This window comes from Apaloderma vittatum, unplaced genomic scaffold, assembly GCF_000703405.1.
Source record: "Apaloderma vittatum isolate BGI_N311 unplaced genomic scaffold, ASM70340v1 scaffold18037, whole genome shotgun sequence".
Taxonomy (NCBI): domain Eukaryota; kingdom Metazoa; phylum Chordata; class Aves; order Trogoniformes; family Trogonidae; genus Apaloderma; species Apaloderma vittatum.
Genome location: NW_009724801.1, coordinates 88,983 through 107,791, shown reverse-complemented (window position 1 = coordinate 107,791; position 18,809 = coordinate 88,983). Strand labels below are relative to the sequence as shown.

At 40.2% G+C, this 18,809-nt stretch overlaps 1 protein-coding gene across 3 annotated transcripts in view; it reads left to right on the top strand.

Annotated features, from left to right (window-relative positions):
* The window catches only part of PHF21A (PHD finger protein 21A), a 98,144-nt gene that overhangs the window by 7,704 nt on the left and 71,631 nt on the right, over positions 1-18,809 (top strand). For 2 of the 3 annotated variants that reach the window (XM_009872668.1, XM_009872669.1), the window contains 2 exons: positions 1,504-1,536; positions 3,887-3,952. In XM_009872668.1, coding sequence (XP_009870970.1) covers positions 1,504-1,536; positions 3,887-3,952 — 99 coding nt within the window. Of the gene's footprint in view, positions 1-1,503; positions 1,537-3,865; positions 3,953-18,809 lie in introns of all 3 variants that reach the window. The other variant, XM_009872667.1, reaches the window with a different exon arrangement.

The following is an 18,809-nucleotide window of genomic DNA, read 5'->3' as shown; positions in this document are numbered from 1 at the left end:
AGTGAACAAAGCAGTGGAGTGATTTGTGCATGAGGAGACCTTCAGGGGGAATATGTGCTGTGAAAAAAAAAATAGGGAAAAGATTAATAGAGAAGCAGTCATAGAGTCATAGAATATCTGGAGTTGGAAGGGACTTGTAAGGATCGTTGAGTCCAACTTGCAACTCCTCTTGACTCGAGACAAGACTGTTTTTCCAGAATCTTACTTGCCCTTAACACTTGTGTTATCAAGAGGCAGATTCAAAAGAAAAAGGAGGTCATTTTGTGTAATAGTCCTGTGGTTCGACTTCGGAACTTCCTGTCACAGAATCTTGAGTAATTTTCCTGAGTTCAAAAAGTAATTAAGGCAGCTCAGTGGAATGCAAGTCTGTTACTAGCTCTTAAACCTAAGTCGTGGTTCTTGAAGACAACAGAGGTGTAAATTTCTGAAAGATGGCGGATAAGGCTCTCTTGTCCAGACATGCTGATGCCTCTGTTTGCTGTTAGCTAGTACTAGAAAGAAAATGCAGCAGATAAACCTGTGGTGTGAGGCAGAATTATCATTGTGTTGTATTTGTTTAATACATTTTTAGGATGTGAAATAAACGTTTGGAGAGAATTAGTTGACAAAGTCTGAATTCTCCAACTAGTGTCAATGCACGTGGAATGAAACATGTATTCTTCTTACTTGCTTTGTCATTCTGTTTCTCACTCCTTTTCCTGATTGTTCTTTCTTCTTTTGTTCATCACAGACTTTACATTGTTCTTTGTGTATGTCGAAGGGACGTAGCAATGTGATGAGTAAATATGGCTGTAACAAAAAAAAAACCAACACATTAGGAATTCTTTGTTTACATTGCCCCTTCATTCTGGTCTCTGGTGAGAGCCTGGTGACTTTTTCCTTGCTTAGCAATAGGCAGCATTCTCCTGCAGCTGCCTGAAGGAAGCGAAGGAAGAAGAATAGTGAATGGTGACCATCTGTCTGCGCTCCTTTGGATGTGGAGGGCATCTCTTCTACAATGATCTCAATCTCTCTCGGAGGGAGAAAAGTGGCAAAGATAGTTCTGAACATGGGTTTTCCGTGTGGTACCAGCCAAGCCAACGTGCAGGCAGACCCGCAGCACTTGAAACGGTCTTCTCTGGAGTATACAAACAGTTTTTGTGCCCGCAGCGGTTGTCTGTGATTTGTGTTTCTTGTGACTGCAAGCAAAGAAGGCAGCAGTTCTAGAGGAGACACAGCCATTAGATTATCTTACCCAGCTGCCTTAAATTGTCCTTAAAAACCATCACTTGTTCCAGAGCTCTTTAGGAGAAGGAGCAAAAGTGGTGGCTTAATATGGTAGTTTTACTACCTTAATGTGCTTGGAAATTATTTAATACTGGATTTCAGGCCTTGCTATTGAAAAGCTGTAGACTAGGTATTTTGATTTTACAAAGGGTCTTCAGAAATGTGCTATTTTAAACTGTTCAACAAGATCCGTCACGAAAAATCTTCACTGTACTGTTGCATTTTTTTTCTTTCTAGAAATTGGTTGCCCAAATGAAGCAAGATCCACAGGTAACTATCAATTTTTTTCCTTTTTTTTTTTTTTCATGTTTCATTATTTACATTTAAAAAACAGGAAATAACAATGCATGAAGCTTGAGAATTTTAGATAGTTCTTGATCATGTTTTTCATTGTTAACACAGTGTTGAGAAGAAAACTATTATGTCTTTAAACAATGGCTGCTGGATAGGTTAAAACAAAACCAAAATGTTTGCCTTTATGGAGCCTTTTGCCTCATATTCTTAATAGTCTAAATCAAGTGACTTTTGGAGGCTGTGGTGCAGCTCAGATACGTAGTAAGTTTCTGATTCTGTTGGAAGCTGCTCTTTATAAAATCTGCCGTTACCAGAATTCACTGTTTTTGAGTATCAGTAGGTTCACAGTTGTACAGGAAGAGACACAATATTCAATCCAAGAAATTTTGTCCAAATAAATAATGTGGCTTAAGGCAGTGCCCACATTGCCTGTCTTAAGTATCCAGCTTCAGCGGTGTCGTGTCCAAAGAGTGGGCACGTGGCCACGGGATGCTTCAGAGCTCCTGAAGCTGGACAACTAGCCATCTTGTGCAGACAGAAGTCATCCCTTTCCCGACGACCGTGTGAGGAGTCCGGGTTTTCTTGTACAGCAGCAGTGAAGAACTCCGGTGTGCTGAATGGGGAGTTCCGGGGAGTTCTCTAACCAGTCTGGAATGTTGAGTAGGGGGGTAAAGGCAGCTCACTGGAGGCTTACTATGAAGTGCTTCCATCCCCATACAATACTAAATGTCCTGTAATTTTCTGAGCGTAATTTTCTGAGTTTAGGGGAGTAGGAGGACAGCTTTTTCTGACAGTCGAGTAGTTAGACCCTGACAGGGGAGGGATGAGTAGGGTGGTATTGGAAAATCTGCTTTTAGAACTTCCTTTTTCTCATGAGACTGGAGTGAGGTCTGCTACTTTCACTAGCTGGGCAAGTCTGCTAACGATTAGCTGGCAGAGCCGTTTGCTTTCAGTTCTTATCTGCTGAAATCCAGGTTGTACTGCAAGCAGCCATGGAGTTCCTGGAGCCAGGATGAGTAAATCTGGCTCCTACTTCCAATGCTTTTAATGCATTTTTATCTCAGATTATGAAGGGAAATCTAGAAGGGAGGATGACTGGTCAACATCTGGTTTTGCTAGAATTGTGCATATGTTGGAGAAGACTATCTACGAGCTGAGATTGAAATGCATTTCAAAATTGCATGGAGAAATAAAAAAAATTGGAATGTTGTCCTGAGCATGAAGTTCCTATAACAATATTAGTCCTATATTTTACTATTGCTGTGTATCACAGCAAATCTGTGTAACTCAGTATATGGAGTTTACAGGACAGAATCACAGAATATTTTGGGAGAGAAGGGACCTTTAAAGGTCATCTAGTCCAACCCCCTGCAAGGATCAGGGACATCTTTAACAACATCAGGTTGCTCTGAGCCTTGTTCAACCTGACCTTGAATGTCTTCAGGGATGGGACTTCTTCAGCCTCTCTGGGCAACCTGTACCAGTGTTCGACCACCCTCACTGTAAAAAAATTCTTCCTTATATCTAGTCTAAATAGCCTAAACAGAAATGAGAACAAAAGAAATAGAAAAAGAGAAAAATACAGGGAAGTTCACTTCCCTGTGACATTTCTGCAGAGCTTCACAGGCTTTAAACTGAGGATAGGTTTTTATTTTATTTTTGGTAGGAAAGAATTAGTCCTGGTAAAAAGTTATTTTCTGACTGCATCTTTATAGTGGTGCTTATAGCTTTCAAATCTTAAGTGCTACTGTAAGCAGAGTGCTGCTATGAATGATGTGTTAAGGCAAATGTGATTCTCTTCAATACAGTCTAAAAGATAAACCTATGTGGAAACGAAGGCTCGGATATATTTGCCTTCATTTGACATGTGTGTCAATTAAAATTTAATCAATAGATTTGCTGGTGGTTTGCACAGTCCAATGTAGGATGATGTCTTTGTGTAAGTGGCGTAGGTGAGAACCCTTTAGGTAGCTCCCATAGCATGTTACTATATACAGTACGATGCCATTGTGTTACACATTACCAAGCAGTTCTCGTTTAATTTGTAAACTTGATGAACTGTGCACGTGTGCTGTATGATGTGGTAAGCGCTAATGGATGTTTTTGTGAAACCTTCCTTCCAATCTGGGCTCTCTGAGTGCTTATTGCCGCACTCAGTGGCTGAAGTAAGGCTTTGTTGAGCCTCTTGAATGTTATTGGCTGTACATCCAGAGGTGCTGTATTTGTAGTACATTATGTAAATTAAAAAAAAAAACAACCTCCCTACTACTACTCTATGTTAACAAATGGAATATCTTTCTCACAGATATTTTTTCTTTCTAATCAGAATGCTGATTTGAAGAAACAGCTTCATGAACTTCAAGCCAAAATCACAGCTCTGAGTGAGAAACAGGTAGGGAAACAGAGATGTATTTTTAACACCCCTTTCTAAAGATGTCTCTTTTCCCAGCTTCCAAGATAGCTGCTAAATTTTTAGGTGCAAAAATAAGTACGGTCAACCAGAGGTTTTGGATTTTTGTTTGATTTCTCAACAAAAGATAGGATGGATTATTGTGAATCTATCAAAGAAGCCACTTGTGTAATCAGTGGAAGCTATAGCAACTTTTCTTGCATTGAAACTAATATTTTGTATTAAGGGAGCTGGGAAAATGAGTGAATTTTGCCACTTTATTATTATCTTGAAACTTTTTTTATAAACTGCACCATTCTGGTTTAGGCAAATCTTTAGTTTTTGTCTTAGTTGGTCCACTCTGTGCTCCTGGATGAGTATATTTGAATTTTTTCTTAGTGTCTGGACCAACTAAATTCCTGTCAGTCATGGTTACCTGGCAGGCAATTTGGAAATTATTTATGTGGTTGTACCATGATAAATAACACCACAACTGTCTTATGTTTGCCATTTGGTAGGAATTCTCTTTGACAGGTATAAAATATGAGTAATAATTACATCTGAAAGCTTAACAGATCGTGGAACGTGAATACACATCTTCTGGGTAACTAGTGCAAAAAATAAATAACATTGAGAGATCAAAAAACCTTGTTCTCAGTTATATTTTAAAAAAAAAACAACCCCAAAACAGCGACGCTCATGAAAATACACATATACCCCGTCCCTCCCCTCAAAAAACCCCTCAAAACAAATTTATACTGACTTAACCAGTCCCTTGATTGTATTGTTATTGTGTCTATAATGGAGCCAAATTAGGTCAATGCGTAACGTGTGCATAGGTGAGAATATAGTTATGCATCAGTGTCATATCTAGATACTTGCATTAATCTGTTGTTATCTGCATGAGTTCTGTCTTGAGAATGGTCTTTCCTAAGAAAAGAGGCAGACAATGATTAACATTTATCTAGAAATTTTGTTTACTAAAAATAATGGCCTGTTTTAGTGGTGGAACAGTGAGTCTAGGAAGGACCATGTAAGGATAATAAAGAAAATGATTTTTTAATGAGAATACTAATTCAACAAAACCCGAGGTTTTGCTGATGTGGTGACATGCCTCTCTTGAAGATGATTTATTCTTTAAAAGCAGCATGAGCCTCTGCATGTGGCTATGTCTCACAGCAAGGAGCCTCAGAATTCTCTGGTAAGCTCTGGAGGCTCATGGTAATTTCAGAATTAGTTTGCCTTGATGCCACGAGGGAAGTTGTATTGACTACCCGCTCACGAGACAGTGAGAGTGAGACAGCAAGTGGAAGGTAAGAAAGAAGTTAGTGTATCTTAGTGTAAATTTCAAACTTGGATTCGTAACTCCCTAAGGTTTTCTGTTACAGAGTGGTCTGTACTAACCTGTATTTTACATCACCCAGCACCAGAAGTGCAGCTGGGTCTTTGCTGCTGAAAGTTACAGCTCAAAATAGAAAAGCACATTTGTTCATGGGACGAACATGGGCTACGCTTCCAAAAGACTTTGAAAAACAGTTTTCTGACTTCACTTCCACCGGACAGCGAATACAGTCAATATGAAGCCATAATATTGTTCAAGGAGGATAGTTGCTAAAATTTAATAGTTGTGGCAGATGTGAATTTTGGAGAAAACCCTCTACAACTTCCCACTGCAGAGAAGTACTCCCCTCTTATTTGTAGGAATCTATTCTGTAAACATCTGCAGCTTAGCAATGCAGAGTTGTGCAGCATTTTAGAGACTACAACAGAGCCCTTTTTTTTTTTTTTGTTCTTGCTTTCATTTTTCTTTAGGAAAAATAATTATTAGAAATTGTTTTATGGGGACAATATTATCTAATTTTCAAACAGCGTGGAGAAATGTGCGGTTTTGCGTAGTAAATAAATGCTTTACATAGTGCAGTGCATTTCTTAAGGAGATGTGTAACACGTGTGGTATCTGTACTCTTGCTTAGATCCCAGTTTTATGTCTGAATGAATAGATTCTGAGGGCCAAACTCCACTGTGGACCGTTACGGGAGGCGTAATTGTCACTGTTTGATAGGCTTTTAACGAAGGGTGAAAAACTGAAGTTCCAATCTGTGTGCTGACCCTGCCTGGAGACAGTGGTGTGAAGCTGAGACTAGTGGTAGAGAGGCAGAGTGCTGAAATATTTCTGGCTTCTGAAATACTGTGTCAGCCTAGTATACTTTTTTTTTCCCCCCTTTAATGTAGTTGCATGAAGACTTGTGCAAGAACCAAGCCAGTGGTGGGTTAGCTAAAAGCTTTTAGTTGCTTTAGGACTTCTCTCCGTTCCCGAAGCATTGTGAGAGTAGTGCCGACACTTGCTGCCAGTCGCTGCAGTGGTTCATAGTGGCTTAGGTTTCTTGCTGAGAATTAATGACAGTTCTCTTCAGAAGTTTGTGAAATTGAAGAGATCTGGCAAAGTACAAAAAGAAAGCAAGTAGGCTGTGCAGCATGTAGGCTTGAACCTTCAAGAAATTTGTTAGCTGATGCAGAGTTAAACTGTTACAGCATAAGGTATGTCGTACACTCATATGTTTTTTGAAAATGGGAAAGAGGTGAAAATAAATGCTTTGATTTGTTTCCCCTGAGAGATGATGGAGCAATGTATGCTGATTGCGTTATCATATGGAACAGAAACTTCAAAAAAAGAAAAAAATCTTATTTGAAGATAATTTGCACTTAAAGGGCAGTAAACATGAATCCTTCAGACGATTATTTTCCTCTGATAGTCTCTTTATGTTATTGCCATGGATTTCTAAACTGCTTACCATATTTATCAAATCTGTTGGCAATAAGGTGTATTCAGTTTAACGGTCTTGTTAAAGCTACAGGTTTAGTTTGGAAACCTGGAATGCATTGGTTTTAAAACTGGTTTCCTCTCTCTTCCACCACCCCTCTCTCCGATGACGAGAAGTCAAGAGTAACTTTTTGCAAAACGGTTTTGATTGCCAAATCTAAGCTTGAATTGTAAATAAGAATTAATTCTGTTGCTGTGTAGTACTGGTTTTTGTTACCTTTTCACATCTTGGTTAGAAAGTCGTAGTCCTAGCACTTTTTCCTTCACTTTGTGACTTTGTGTCCTATGATGGTGACTCCCTTTGACATTCTGTGTTGTAGACTTTTACCCACAATTACCTATTGCTACTCAGGAAACCCAAACCGACCAACCAAACCAAAAACTACCCAAACAACAGAACAATCCCATAAAGAATGTATTCATAAATTTTTCCATGAGGAATATTACCAGTGTGTACTTCCATTACTTTGGGGAGTTGGGGTGGAGATTGTTACGAGTGACACTAGGTAGAGCACAGCTGACATAAATGAGCAGGAGGGATGTAATCTTGAAGTAATGCCTTTTTTCCTGCTTCTTTCCATCCATAGTTAATTTAAAAAATCATAGTATGATCTTGCAGATGTAGCATCCTTGAGCATGTATCATAACAGTGCTTTTTTTCTGGAGGAGGTCATGTTTATTTGAATAAAAAAAAATAAAGAAGTAGGCTGCAAATAAATGCTTTTTAGCAATATGCCAAATACAGTGGACTTTCTACGTCCGTCCTTATCACAGCTTCTTGGACGAGTTGAGGCAACAACTTTCTGTCTTAAACGTGAGAGAAATCCTACAGGAGTGATGGTAAAACGGAGGTAGTGATAAGTATACAGTAAAGAAATCTCACGGCTTTTCCCCCTATATTTGAAAATAAAATGAAAAGGTCTTACTGTAGTTGTGGTGAATCTTCAGGAAAACAGCCTTGTGGAAGCTAGACTTGTATTCTAGTGCATTTGCTCTTGACATGTAAAGAATAAAGTTACTTTGTTGTTACTTTTGATTTCTGAAGAGCTGTATGAACTTGTAGGAAAAAGTACTCAAAAATAGTTGTTAGCATAGGGATACTTGCTCTTATATTTTTTCATGGGGGAAAAAGTTTAAGACACTTCACTGGGAAGAGTAGTTCAGAAAAAAAAAATGCCCACTATAGAAATGAGCTTAACTCTGTTATTGCAAATAGGCAAATCTAGTGACTTCTGCTTGTATTTGAAGTTTACAGCAAATTGAGGTTATTCTAAATCTTTTATGTTCTGGGTAAGGCTTTTAATCTTGCCACTAAATAGCACATAATGGGAAAGAGGGTTTGGGGTAGAATTTAAGAATGGTAGTGTAATTTAACCATGGTTTTCTGTAGTTGAATAAATGTAAACATATGATTTAGACTGACAAAGGAAACTTGATATTTAAGCCTTCAAAAGCTGTCAAGAGTAGGTTGAAGCATTAATGTTGCGATATTTACAACAGGTACCATAACTGAGTAATGAAAAGATTGTTAATGTGCATAAATTCATCCTGTGAAACTGTTCTTCTTGAACGCTTGTCAATCATAGTAAAGGTGAATTTTTTACGGAGGCTTTTTGAGCACATTATCAGAAAATTGTACCTGAAACATATTCCATCCTGTTTTGTAAAGAGGAATGGCAGTGTTTTGGTGAGAGGAAAGTAAATGCAAGAAAACTAGAGAGCAGGAGGAAAACTAGGTACGGTTCATGGGTAGGAAAGAGCACCTCAAAAATCCTTCTGCATAAAAAGGTAGGCAAGCCATGCGTGTGTGTTGTAGATGCATCTAAGGAATACTACGAGAACTTTAGGGCTCCAAATATGGAAGTAAATAATGAACTGTCTTGCTTCTCCCTCCTGCCAGTTTTGCCTGGAGTTTCTAATCCCACCTTTCCCCGAGATCCATCAAGGGCATATTAAAATGCCAATTATTCTGGCACTAATGGAGGAAGTGTTCATATGGCATATTTGCATGAGTGGTAACTAATAACTCGAGGCAGGTGATGCTTAGTTTCAGTTGCAGAACTGTACGTATCACACCCATCTTTTTTTAAATAAATGGCATGAATGGGAAAGATATGCTAATGTCCATGTAACTGGAAGCGTTTGTTTATGCCAGATATTTTTAAAGCAGTCTTAAAATACATGACAGTTCTGCACCATCCCAGAGTTTGGTTTTATTACTGAAACCCTGTAGTGATACACTTAGCTCAGGCACTTCCCGTAATTGACTGTAAATTCCTTCTCGGATGGTTTGAAGTAGTCGCTTATTTCTCCTGTGAAAAAGATACTGGTTTATCTGGATGTAAGGAGAACTTCACTGCCTCTGTGAATAGAGGGTGAATGTTTGAGAAATCTGGATGAGCTTACTATTTTAATGTTTGGTATTTATTTAACTTGCATCCAAATATTGTGTGAAAATGTGAATATCGTGACTTCTCATTAAGTTACCATCTTCCGTATTCTCAAGATACAGTGGCTGAAGCAAAGTTTGAATGTTGTACAGGTGACTGTAGGCAGGCAAAGTGCATGCCTATCTCTTCCTGCTGCCTCTTTTGCTCCAAACTCTTGCAAAATTGATGTTAGAACCATTTGCACGTGGCTGAATTATTGCTAAGCTTTCTCAGACCTTGTGTAATGCATAAATCACGATTAAACCTATACTGGCATCTAAACTTGGATTTCCCCTTCTTCTCTTAATGTAACTCCAACTGGACTTTCTACTGCTGGTTTGTGAAGTTAATTTTTGCATATCTGATATACATTAGCACTGGAGTAACTTAATTTAGGAAATGCAAGTGACCATTCCATGATATCATTAAAAAGAAGAAAAACCCTCCATGCTTCCCCCTGCTACGTTTCCTTTAGCACTGATTTTTTGGCTTAATTTTTTATTTTTGAGTTCATACTGTATTTAAGCCAAGTTTGGATGCAGATGGAGAACTCTTTTTAATTGAGCCTAGTTGAATACATCTTTCACCTTCATATAAGTCAGGGTATAACTCCAAAGCAGCCAACTCTCTTGAAAATCAACATTGTAGAGAGAAAATGGGCAGTTAAACCGAAGTTATTTCCTTGAAAATCCCCTTTTGATGGCGAGAGTTGGTTATTAGGTGCTTCTGCGTGTTTTGGCTTGCTGGATAACCTCATGTATCAGTAGTTACTACAAGGCCTACTATTCCCTTTTCTCTTTCATACTTGGAGGAAAGACAGGCAAAACATTAGGCTGTGATGACTGTGATTTAGGATGTTTTATATAGCACCCTTAAAGGCGTCCTAGTTGGAGGCTGGGAAAAGGGATTAAATCTACTAATGAATTTTTATAAGTGCAAACAGATTAAAATAGCCCATTCTGCTCTGTTCTTCATGCCTCGGTGGAACAACCTCCCAGCCACAGCAACACTATTTTTATTTATTCCAGATGTATCAGTGCTAGAAGGGGAATCAAATCAGGGATCTGCTTTTCACAGCCTTATGGGTCTTCAGTTCCTCTGGGAGTTGCTTGGTCCCCAGCTCTTCTGAAAGCTGTGTTAAAGTTTGGAAGGGAGAATAGAGAAAAATAGTGTCTGTAATGCTTAGAATACAGGCAAAAACTTTGCTGTCACTTCTTTGCTACCTAGTACTTGATTTTCAAGTAAGCCTCTTCTCGAGAACTGCGCGTTATGAGTTACCAAATGTAGCACAGCTATGGGCTAAAATACTTTTACCTGTAAAGATTATCGTGTTTAACGGTACTGTGCCAGGAACAAGACTGACGAGGATAGTCAGTGTGGTGTTTTCCAACATGTCACACCCTCATAATGCATTGGGGAACCACTCAGTTCAATTCCTCGTGCTTATTATTGAAAAAGAATGAGGTGAGTGCGACATATTGCACTGCGTCCGTAGTGCCAGTTTGGAATTGGTTCCTGCTAATTGTACTGGCCTTTACAGGCAGACTGGGGATCTTTTGTTGTGGACACTGGGGGAAAAAAAAAAAAAAAGAGGTAAAATGCATTTCTGAAAGTGATTTAGAGGGAAGATGGCATACTAAGAAAGTACGAGAGGGCCAAATGCATGTACGATTCTTATGAAAGCATATTTTAGGGTTTGACTTCTACTTAAATAAATGTTATCTGCCCTTTTTTCTCTAGTCCCTGTGAAGTTTTTTTTTTTTCCCCTTGCTTTATTGTGGAGACTGTGATAGGCTAGGGCCTTGAAGGGCTTAAAGAGAGAACAAACCTGAAGGATTAAAGGGTAAGAATGCCCTTGATGGGCTTTCACTAAATCTCTGTGCTCTCTTTTATATATTGACTTTGTTGTAGGGAGAGAATGCAGTCTTCATCCTTAGGAAACATCAGCGTTCACTGAAATTATAATCTGGTAAAGGTTTTCTGTCTGTAAAAATAATTAAGAATGTTTCATTTTCTTCACATGTGGTTCAAGTCAATGTGAATTCTACTATGTGCGGGCATTATGTACAGTCAGTTTCTTTCAGTATTGTACTCATTTCTGGGTTAACTTTTAAAATACTTGCTCTGACTTTCAGAAACTCCAAGAAGTGTATGATCTCTTTAGAGCAACTTTTCCTCTGAGGTTGCATTGCAATAACTAGTTAGCAGAGACACCTGACAGGGTGTCAGGGAAGATTGGTGGTGGTGGAGGTTTTCTTGGTGTGGTTTTTTTTTTTGGTTTAAGTCCATTGTTCTCCGAGTTTTTCTTGTTTCCTTCTTCTTGCTAAATCTGCCAAAACTGATATTGATGTGCAAGGTGTTTTTTCTCAACTTTCTCTCCCTGTTTTTTCTCAACTTTCTCTCCCTTACAGTAACGGAACAGGTAGATTTAGACAGTGGTGAGTGCGGAGCTCTGATAGAAATTTTGCTGGACTAAAGGTTGAATTGCTCTGGGGATCAATAGAGAGGTGGAGAGAGAGTACTTCCCAGGAAGCAATTCAGACAGGGGAACTTTATTCTCACCATTCTGTTTTGCTTTTGTGAAGCTGTGTCCCTCATCCACTGACTATAGAAAACTTGACAGAAGATGAGGCTTCAGTTAATTTCTGTGAGTTCATTACCTGTTTTCCCGACAGCATTTATCCAGTGTGTTCTGTGGAATAGACTTCTATGTAATTCTATTTTTTTTTAATAGCTATAAATTCTAAGTGTCTTCTTGCAGTAGAGTCTTTTGAAAGCTAACAGGGAGAAAGCCCTTGAGTTGTGATGAGCATTTCTCTTTGTCTTGTGAACTCCCTGCAAGGTTAGGTGAGGTGAGTTTGAAACAGTTAAGTAGCTGTGACTCCTTTCTCAAGATTTCCTCAGTGAAGTGTTGGCAGTGTGCCATAGCAAATGGACACTAGCACATAAAAAAGTTGGAGCCAGGCTGCCCTGTGGAGCAAGCTTTTTCCTTACCCAGTAAGTAGGACCTCACTGATGGTGTTTGTACTGTTTATAGAAGGCAGAACTTGTTTACCTTATTTTTCCTTGAAAAAATAAACAGAGAAGAGTAACACAGGAGCTCTAATACATGATGTGAATTTTGGAGACATATACTTTAGTGCTGCTCAATGTCCTGCAGAACAGCAAGTGACTAGCTTTATTTTAGATGTCCAGAAATTTGAATACTTGGCAGTACTTGAGCCTGTGCAGTCTTGCTCTATATCCATCCACCCTCTTCATAAATTGCTTCATTTTTGTTCCAGTATGGCATTTTCAGAGCAGCGCTTTGTCCTTTAGAGTTGGGGCCAGCCCGGAGTGGTGTGGAAGCACCCGATTGTCAGCAGATTTGTAGCGTCAAAAGCTCCACACGTACCTTTGGTCGGGTAACAGATGCTTCAGTGATCAACTTGGGCAAATCTGTGTACTTGAGGTTTCCAACTCATTTGAAATTTTGTCACGTGTCTCAAGAAATAAGAATATCCCGTTCTTGGAGTAAATCATTTGAAGGAAGCAGTTTTACAGCAGCCCAGAACACTCAGCTCCTAACACTTGTCCACCGGGCAATTAAACTTGTGTGGCCTAAATGTACAATGTTCTCTGTCTGAAAGCGGGAAAGAGAAGAAGCTTTTTGATTTCTGAATCTTTTTCAAAGGAGAATGACTTACTGGCTGTCTGATATTCTACTTGCCATGTAAGAACTACTTTCTCAACACCTTCTCTTCTGTAATACGCAGGAATCCTGCACTTGAAGGCTGGTTTGATACACACAGTGAGACTCTTTAGAAATGTGTTACTGGGATGCTTTAGTGCATTGAAATTGTCCCCTTCAAATGAATGAAAAGCAGCAAAATCTTGCTCTGCCTAAATGTTATAATTTCTTCTGCTGCCAGAGCAGGGCTGGTACTTCAATATTTTGTAGAGAAAATATTCCCATTCTCTGTAGGATAACTGGGTATCATAAGTGTCAAATAATTCTACTGTGGATTAGAGAACTGAATATTACTTCCGTCCTTTGAACTCCTACCCTGTTGTTTGGTGACCTATCAAGGTACTGTTGTGTGGGACAAAAATTCATTGTGGGTCAGCTTTTAACGTAGGAACTTGGGAAGTTACCGTGTAAGGGATCTTGGTGTACAATACAGTGCTTAAGTTGGGAAGCTCTATTTTAATCAGATACTAGGCTTCTTTTTCAAAAGCAAATGAGACTAATTTGTATTTATAGATACAGACAGAAATGATTTGAAAGATTTTGTCTTTAAATGTAACAATGTATGTTAATTTCCCTTAAATGTTCACTTAGACATGACTACCGCAAAATAGATTTGGCGTTTATAACAATATTCTTTGTGGAGAACTGGCAAGAGACTTGATAATTTCTCCCAAATTACCTTAAAATACATTCGAGTAGTTGTGTAGCTTTTGTCTGACAGAGTTTCAACAGTGAAGAATGAAATTTCTGCAAAGGTCTTTATTTTTGAGGAAAATACAGTACAGTTAGATGAGAAATGCAGGTGCTACAAATACAGTTTTGATCTGTTAATGGAAAGATCCTTTTGAGAGGATTTTTAGTTATGGAATCATGTCTTTAGGAGCTGTTATGAATTTGTAGATTACCTTGGATACTTGAATATTCTCTGCACGCTAGAGTTCAGAGGTGGGTGCATCTCCTGTTAACAGGAGTGTTGAGGCAGTTCAGTGTCAGTTCAGGTTTTAAAATCCAAGGAATCCTATGGCTACAGTCCAGTTCATCACAATCTTCAGAGCTGGAAGGGACCTCTAGAGATCGTTTAGTCCAACCCCCGGCTAAAGCAGGATTGCCTGAGCACATCACGCAGGGCGGCACCCAGGTGGGTTTGGGAAGTCTCCAAAGACGGAGACTCCACGACCTCCCTGGGCAGCCTGTCCCAGCGCTCTGTCACCCTCACAGGAAAGTTCTTCCTCATATTTAAATGAAACTTCCTGCGTTCCAGCTTTCACCCATCACCCCTTGTCCTGGAACTGGGCACTGCTGGAAAGCATCTGGCTCCATCCTCCCTGCACCCACCCTTTAGATATTTATAGTCAGTGGTAAGGTCTCCTCTCAGCCTTCTCTTCTCCAGGCTAAACAGCCCCAGCTCTCTCAACCTTTTCTCGTAAGAGAGTTGCTCCAGTCCCCCAGTCATCTTTGTTGCCCTCGTCTGGGCTCTCTGCAGTAGGTCCCTGTGACTCTTAAACCGCGGGGCCGAGAACTGGACACAATATCCAGATGTGGCCTCACCAGGGCAGAGTAGAGGGAGAGAACGACTTCCCTTGACCTGCTGGCCACACTCTTCTTAGTGCAGCCCAGGATACCATTGGCCTTTTTGGCAACGAGGGCACATTGCTGGCTCATGGTTAACTTAACTGGCTAAAGATCTTTCTCCTCAGGGCTGCTTTCCAGCAGGTCTATCCTTAATCTTTTTGCACCTTTTTTTTTTTTCTTTGTTTTAGGAGGATGTATTATGGTCATGTGAAAAATGTACTGTATTCCTAAACCTTTTTTTCTGACAAGAACACATCAAAGTGTCAAGTAGGATGTTCCTGCAGCAGTAGGTGTGTAGCACCTTTAATAGGTAAAGGGTAAATAAACAGGTTTTGCCCTTTCTTCCTTCTTTATCCTGTTTATCTCTTTCTCAGGTATTAAGTGATGTAAATGCTTTTTATTCCGTCATTTCATAATGGGTTTTACATCATTTGAATTTAGCTACGTGAAATTAAACTTGATGTACTTCTTGGAATAATCTTGGTGGGTTCCAAATTATTCAAAAATTGCTTGAATGAAAATCACTGATTATTCAAAGCCTTGCATGGGATAGAATCTCCTTCTTTCTCACGGTTCACTTATTCATATCTTTAAACGGTGGCTCTTTTGCTAGCTTTTAGTGTGTGTGTGTGTGTGTATAATCTCTCTATTCAGGAATGTATTTTTTAAACAACATGTTTATTAGGGCATTTAGCAGGTAGCTAGCTTCCCTTCTAACCTCTCCTGAGTTAGCAGGAGACCCACTTAACTGACACACATACAGTCATTTTGAGCCTTAGCTTTCAAAAATATTTTAGTGGGTCAGATGTCTCCAGACTTTCATTACATCCTTTATTTGCCTTTAAAATATTAATGATCTGCGCATGCAATATGCTGATTAAGACTAGAAAATGCTGAGACAAAAAGTTCTTTCCTCTTAGGGTACTCAGGGTTTCTCTGTGTTTAGTTCCATGTCTCATACCATATTAAGTATTCTGAGACCTCCTGTGTTGAAGTCCGTTCCATGGAAAATCAAGGTTTGGCGTTGGTCCCATAGTTTCATAAACTTCTCTATGAGAGTAGAAGTGGCTTGTGGACTTAAATTTGACCACAGCCTGAGGCGTGCAGGGGGGTGGGTAATATTTTCTTGTTGTTGCATTTATACATACAACCCACAAGAGAGACTCTGTGTGCTCTATTTTGAGAAGTAGTTTGTTAAATCTGTATAAAATTACTTTTTTTCTCAAATAGCAGCTAATGACAGCATCAAATTCTAAGGCCACATGAAAATTCTGGATGCTGTGAGAATCTTGGGCTTACTTGCTAAAACTCCACACTAAGGCTTGGTATCATTGTTGCTATGTCAGGCTGAAAGAAGAATGCAATTATTTTGGACCAGAACAGGGACAGAAGCGTGTCTGAGGGGACACAGGGAGGTGATCGTGCCCCTGTACTCGGCACTCGTGAGACCACATCTCAAGTACTGTGTCCAGTTTTGGTCACCACAGTATAAGAAGGACATCGAGGTGCTGGAGCGGGTGCAGAGAAGGGCAACAAGGCTTGTGAGAGGTCTGGAAAACATGACCTATGAAGAGCGGCTGAGGGAACTGGGTTCGTTTAGTCTGGAGAAGAGGAGGCTGAGAGGAGACCTTATTGCCCTCTACAACTACCTAAAAGGAGGCTGTAGTGAGGCTGGTGCTGGTCTCTTCTCTCTAATTACTAATGACAGGACAAGGGGAAATGGCCTCAAGTTGCGTCAGGGTAAGTTTAGATTGGATATTTGGAGGAAGTTCTTTACTGAACGAGTGGTGAGGCACTGGAACAGGCTGCCCAGGGAGATGGTGGAGTCACCAACCCTGGAGGTGTTTAAAAAAAAAGTAGATCTAGCACTTGAGGCTGTGGTGTAGTGGTTAGGTATGCTGGGATGAAGGTTGGACTAGATGATCTTCAGAGGTCCCTTCCAACCCCGAACATTCTGTGATTCTGTGAACCAGAAGCACGAGGAAGCCAGAACTGAGAGGCCCTGGGGGAAGCCCTGTTAGCAGCCAGTTCTGAGGAGAAAGCTTGCGTTAAGGTTGATGTTGTGTTAATGCAATATTTTTTTGCTTATCAATGGGTTTGGGTGTGTATTTCTGTTTGAAGATGTGGTGGAAGCTTGGCCCGTCCTCAGATGGTCTTTGTCAGCCTTGCCGGGGCTGGGGGAAGAGGCAGCGTTTGTCTCTCTGGCTGTAGCTTACTCGCCCATAGTGAAGAAGTCACAATGCAAGTTGGTTATTCATGCCAAGCTCAAGGTTTGCCTCTGGTGCGTGGATTCGGATTACAAGAGCAGTTGCACCCAAAAGCACTTTAAACTCTTCAGAACACTTGCAGTCCTGATCTCTATTTCCTCAGCGTTTCTCAGTGCCGGTGACTGCTTCCCCACCTGCCACGCGTGGGACTTGGACTATTCCCATTCCCTGGAGACGAAGCCCTTTTTGCAGCCCACATGTTGTTTCTGGAAGAGGGTAAACTGCAGAGAGAGGAACGGGATGCGTCTGCGTCCGCTGAAAGGTTGTGCACACGCCGTTGGCAGCTGTGCAGTGTCCCTGAAGCAGGTGCTCTCAGGGCCGCAGAGAAGGGACGTGTTAAACGTTGTGTCGTAAGAAATAAAACCTGCCTGTCGTGAGATGGAATGTTTGTATTTAGACTGCTTTGATAAGGAGGGAAATTACGTTGCGTAGGAAAAAACTAATAAAAAATATAAAGTAATCTTTTTTTTTTATTCCCCATTTTGCTACCCTACTTGTCTTAAAAATGAGAGTTGTTTTGAAATCTTTTGTTGCGTAGGGCTGAGCACATTTCAATAAATCATTTAATCAATTGATGCGTGGCATATAATTTATGGAAAGGCTTAATTTCTGTCTGTTGCACGTTATAAAAAAGTGAAACATTGTTTTAAGGAGTTTTTCCAACAGGCCTTTGATAACTTGGACTAGACACGTCCCTGCTTTTTTAACTAATTTTCATCTTGTACTAAAAATACCTCCATACCTGCTTTTTAAAAACTGTTGTTTTCATAGTCTTTTCCTAATAGTCCTTGAAAGACCATAAGCAAATTGCTGAAGAAATACCTATTTAAGAACACGCTGATGATAACACTTTGTAGTGCCATTATCTGGAGTTACTGAAGCACTGTTGCTGGAGTGAGGAAAGTCAGGTTGCATTTCTTTACTGGAAGCAGTGGTTCCAGCGCTGTGCTTCCAAGGTGCCAAATTCACCATTTCGGTGGCAAAACTGAGTTAGGATCCCCAAACCCGGTGCGTTTGGAGGGTGTGATTATATGGCTGCTTTGATTAGGCTTCAGATTAGACTGCTGCTGTGCAAGTAGTGACCTGCCACCCTGCCTGGTCCAGCTGCTGCCCCTCTCACGCCAGAACTGACTCTCACGTTGCTCTGAAGCAACCAAAGTCAACAAGTTGCCTAGCTGAAGGCTAACTCTGAGGTGTGCTGGGTTTTGAGCATGGTTCACTTTGCTCACTTGGTTGCACGCAGCTGAATGAACGCTGCTTTTGGCGTACGGCAAGTGTTGGAAAGGAAGGGCTGAAACAAAGGGAGGGTGAAATAGCTTTCATTTGACAGCTGCTGGAATTTATCCTGGACTAAGCAGCTGTGTAACCATAGCTTTGCACCCAGCCTGTGGCTTAGTAGTCTTCTTTTTCAGGGATGCCGTTACAGTAAATGTACCTGGAGCTCCCGAGTGGCAGAAAGGAGAGCTGGCAGTGTCTTGTCTTGCTTCTCCCGCTGGAATAGCTAATCCCCGCACTAGTTAGTTCTGTGCATGAAGGAGGCACAGCACTTGTGAAAGTACACCGGAATGACTGGCCTTTAAGTATAGATGATAGAGTCTAATAGATAGCCAGCGTTATGATTTACACAAAATCCCTTTCAGAATCAAGAATTCTGGAGGATAAATTCAATCTAATACTGTAGGGCATCTTTATATTTTGGATCAATACACAGCAGTTATTCTTGAATTAGGCGTTTATCACCTGGCCCTTAAAAAATAGTAAAGAAACTCAACAAATATAAAGCATAAGAGTATGGACATTCTGATTTAGGTCACAGGCATGGATTAAAAAAAAAGAAAAAGAAAAAATTACCATTTGGAGCAGACACTTACAAGAAGTTTTCCAATCGGGGCAGCCTCTGATTTTTCTGCTTCTCTTCCCCTAGGAGATCTCCCGTTGCAATTGCTTTACGTGGTAGCAGGGTGATGGGTAAGGATGTCCGAGAGAAAAGACATCTGTGAAACTTTAATATGCTGCTCTGTAATTTTTCACTGGTGTGCTG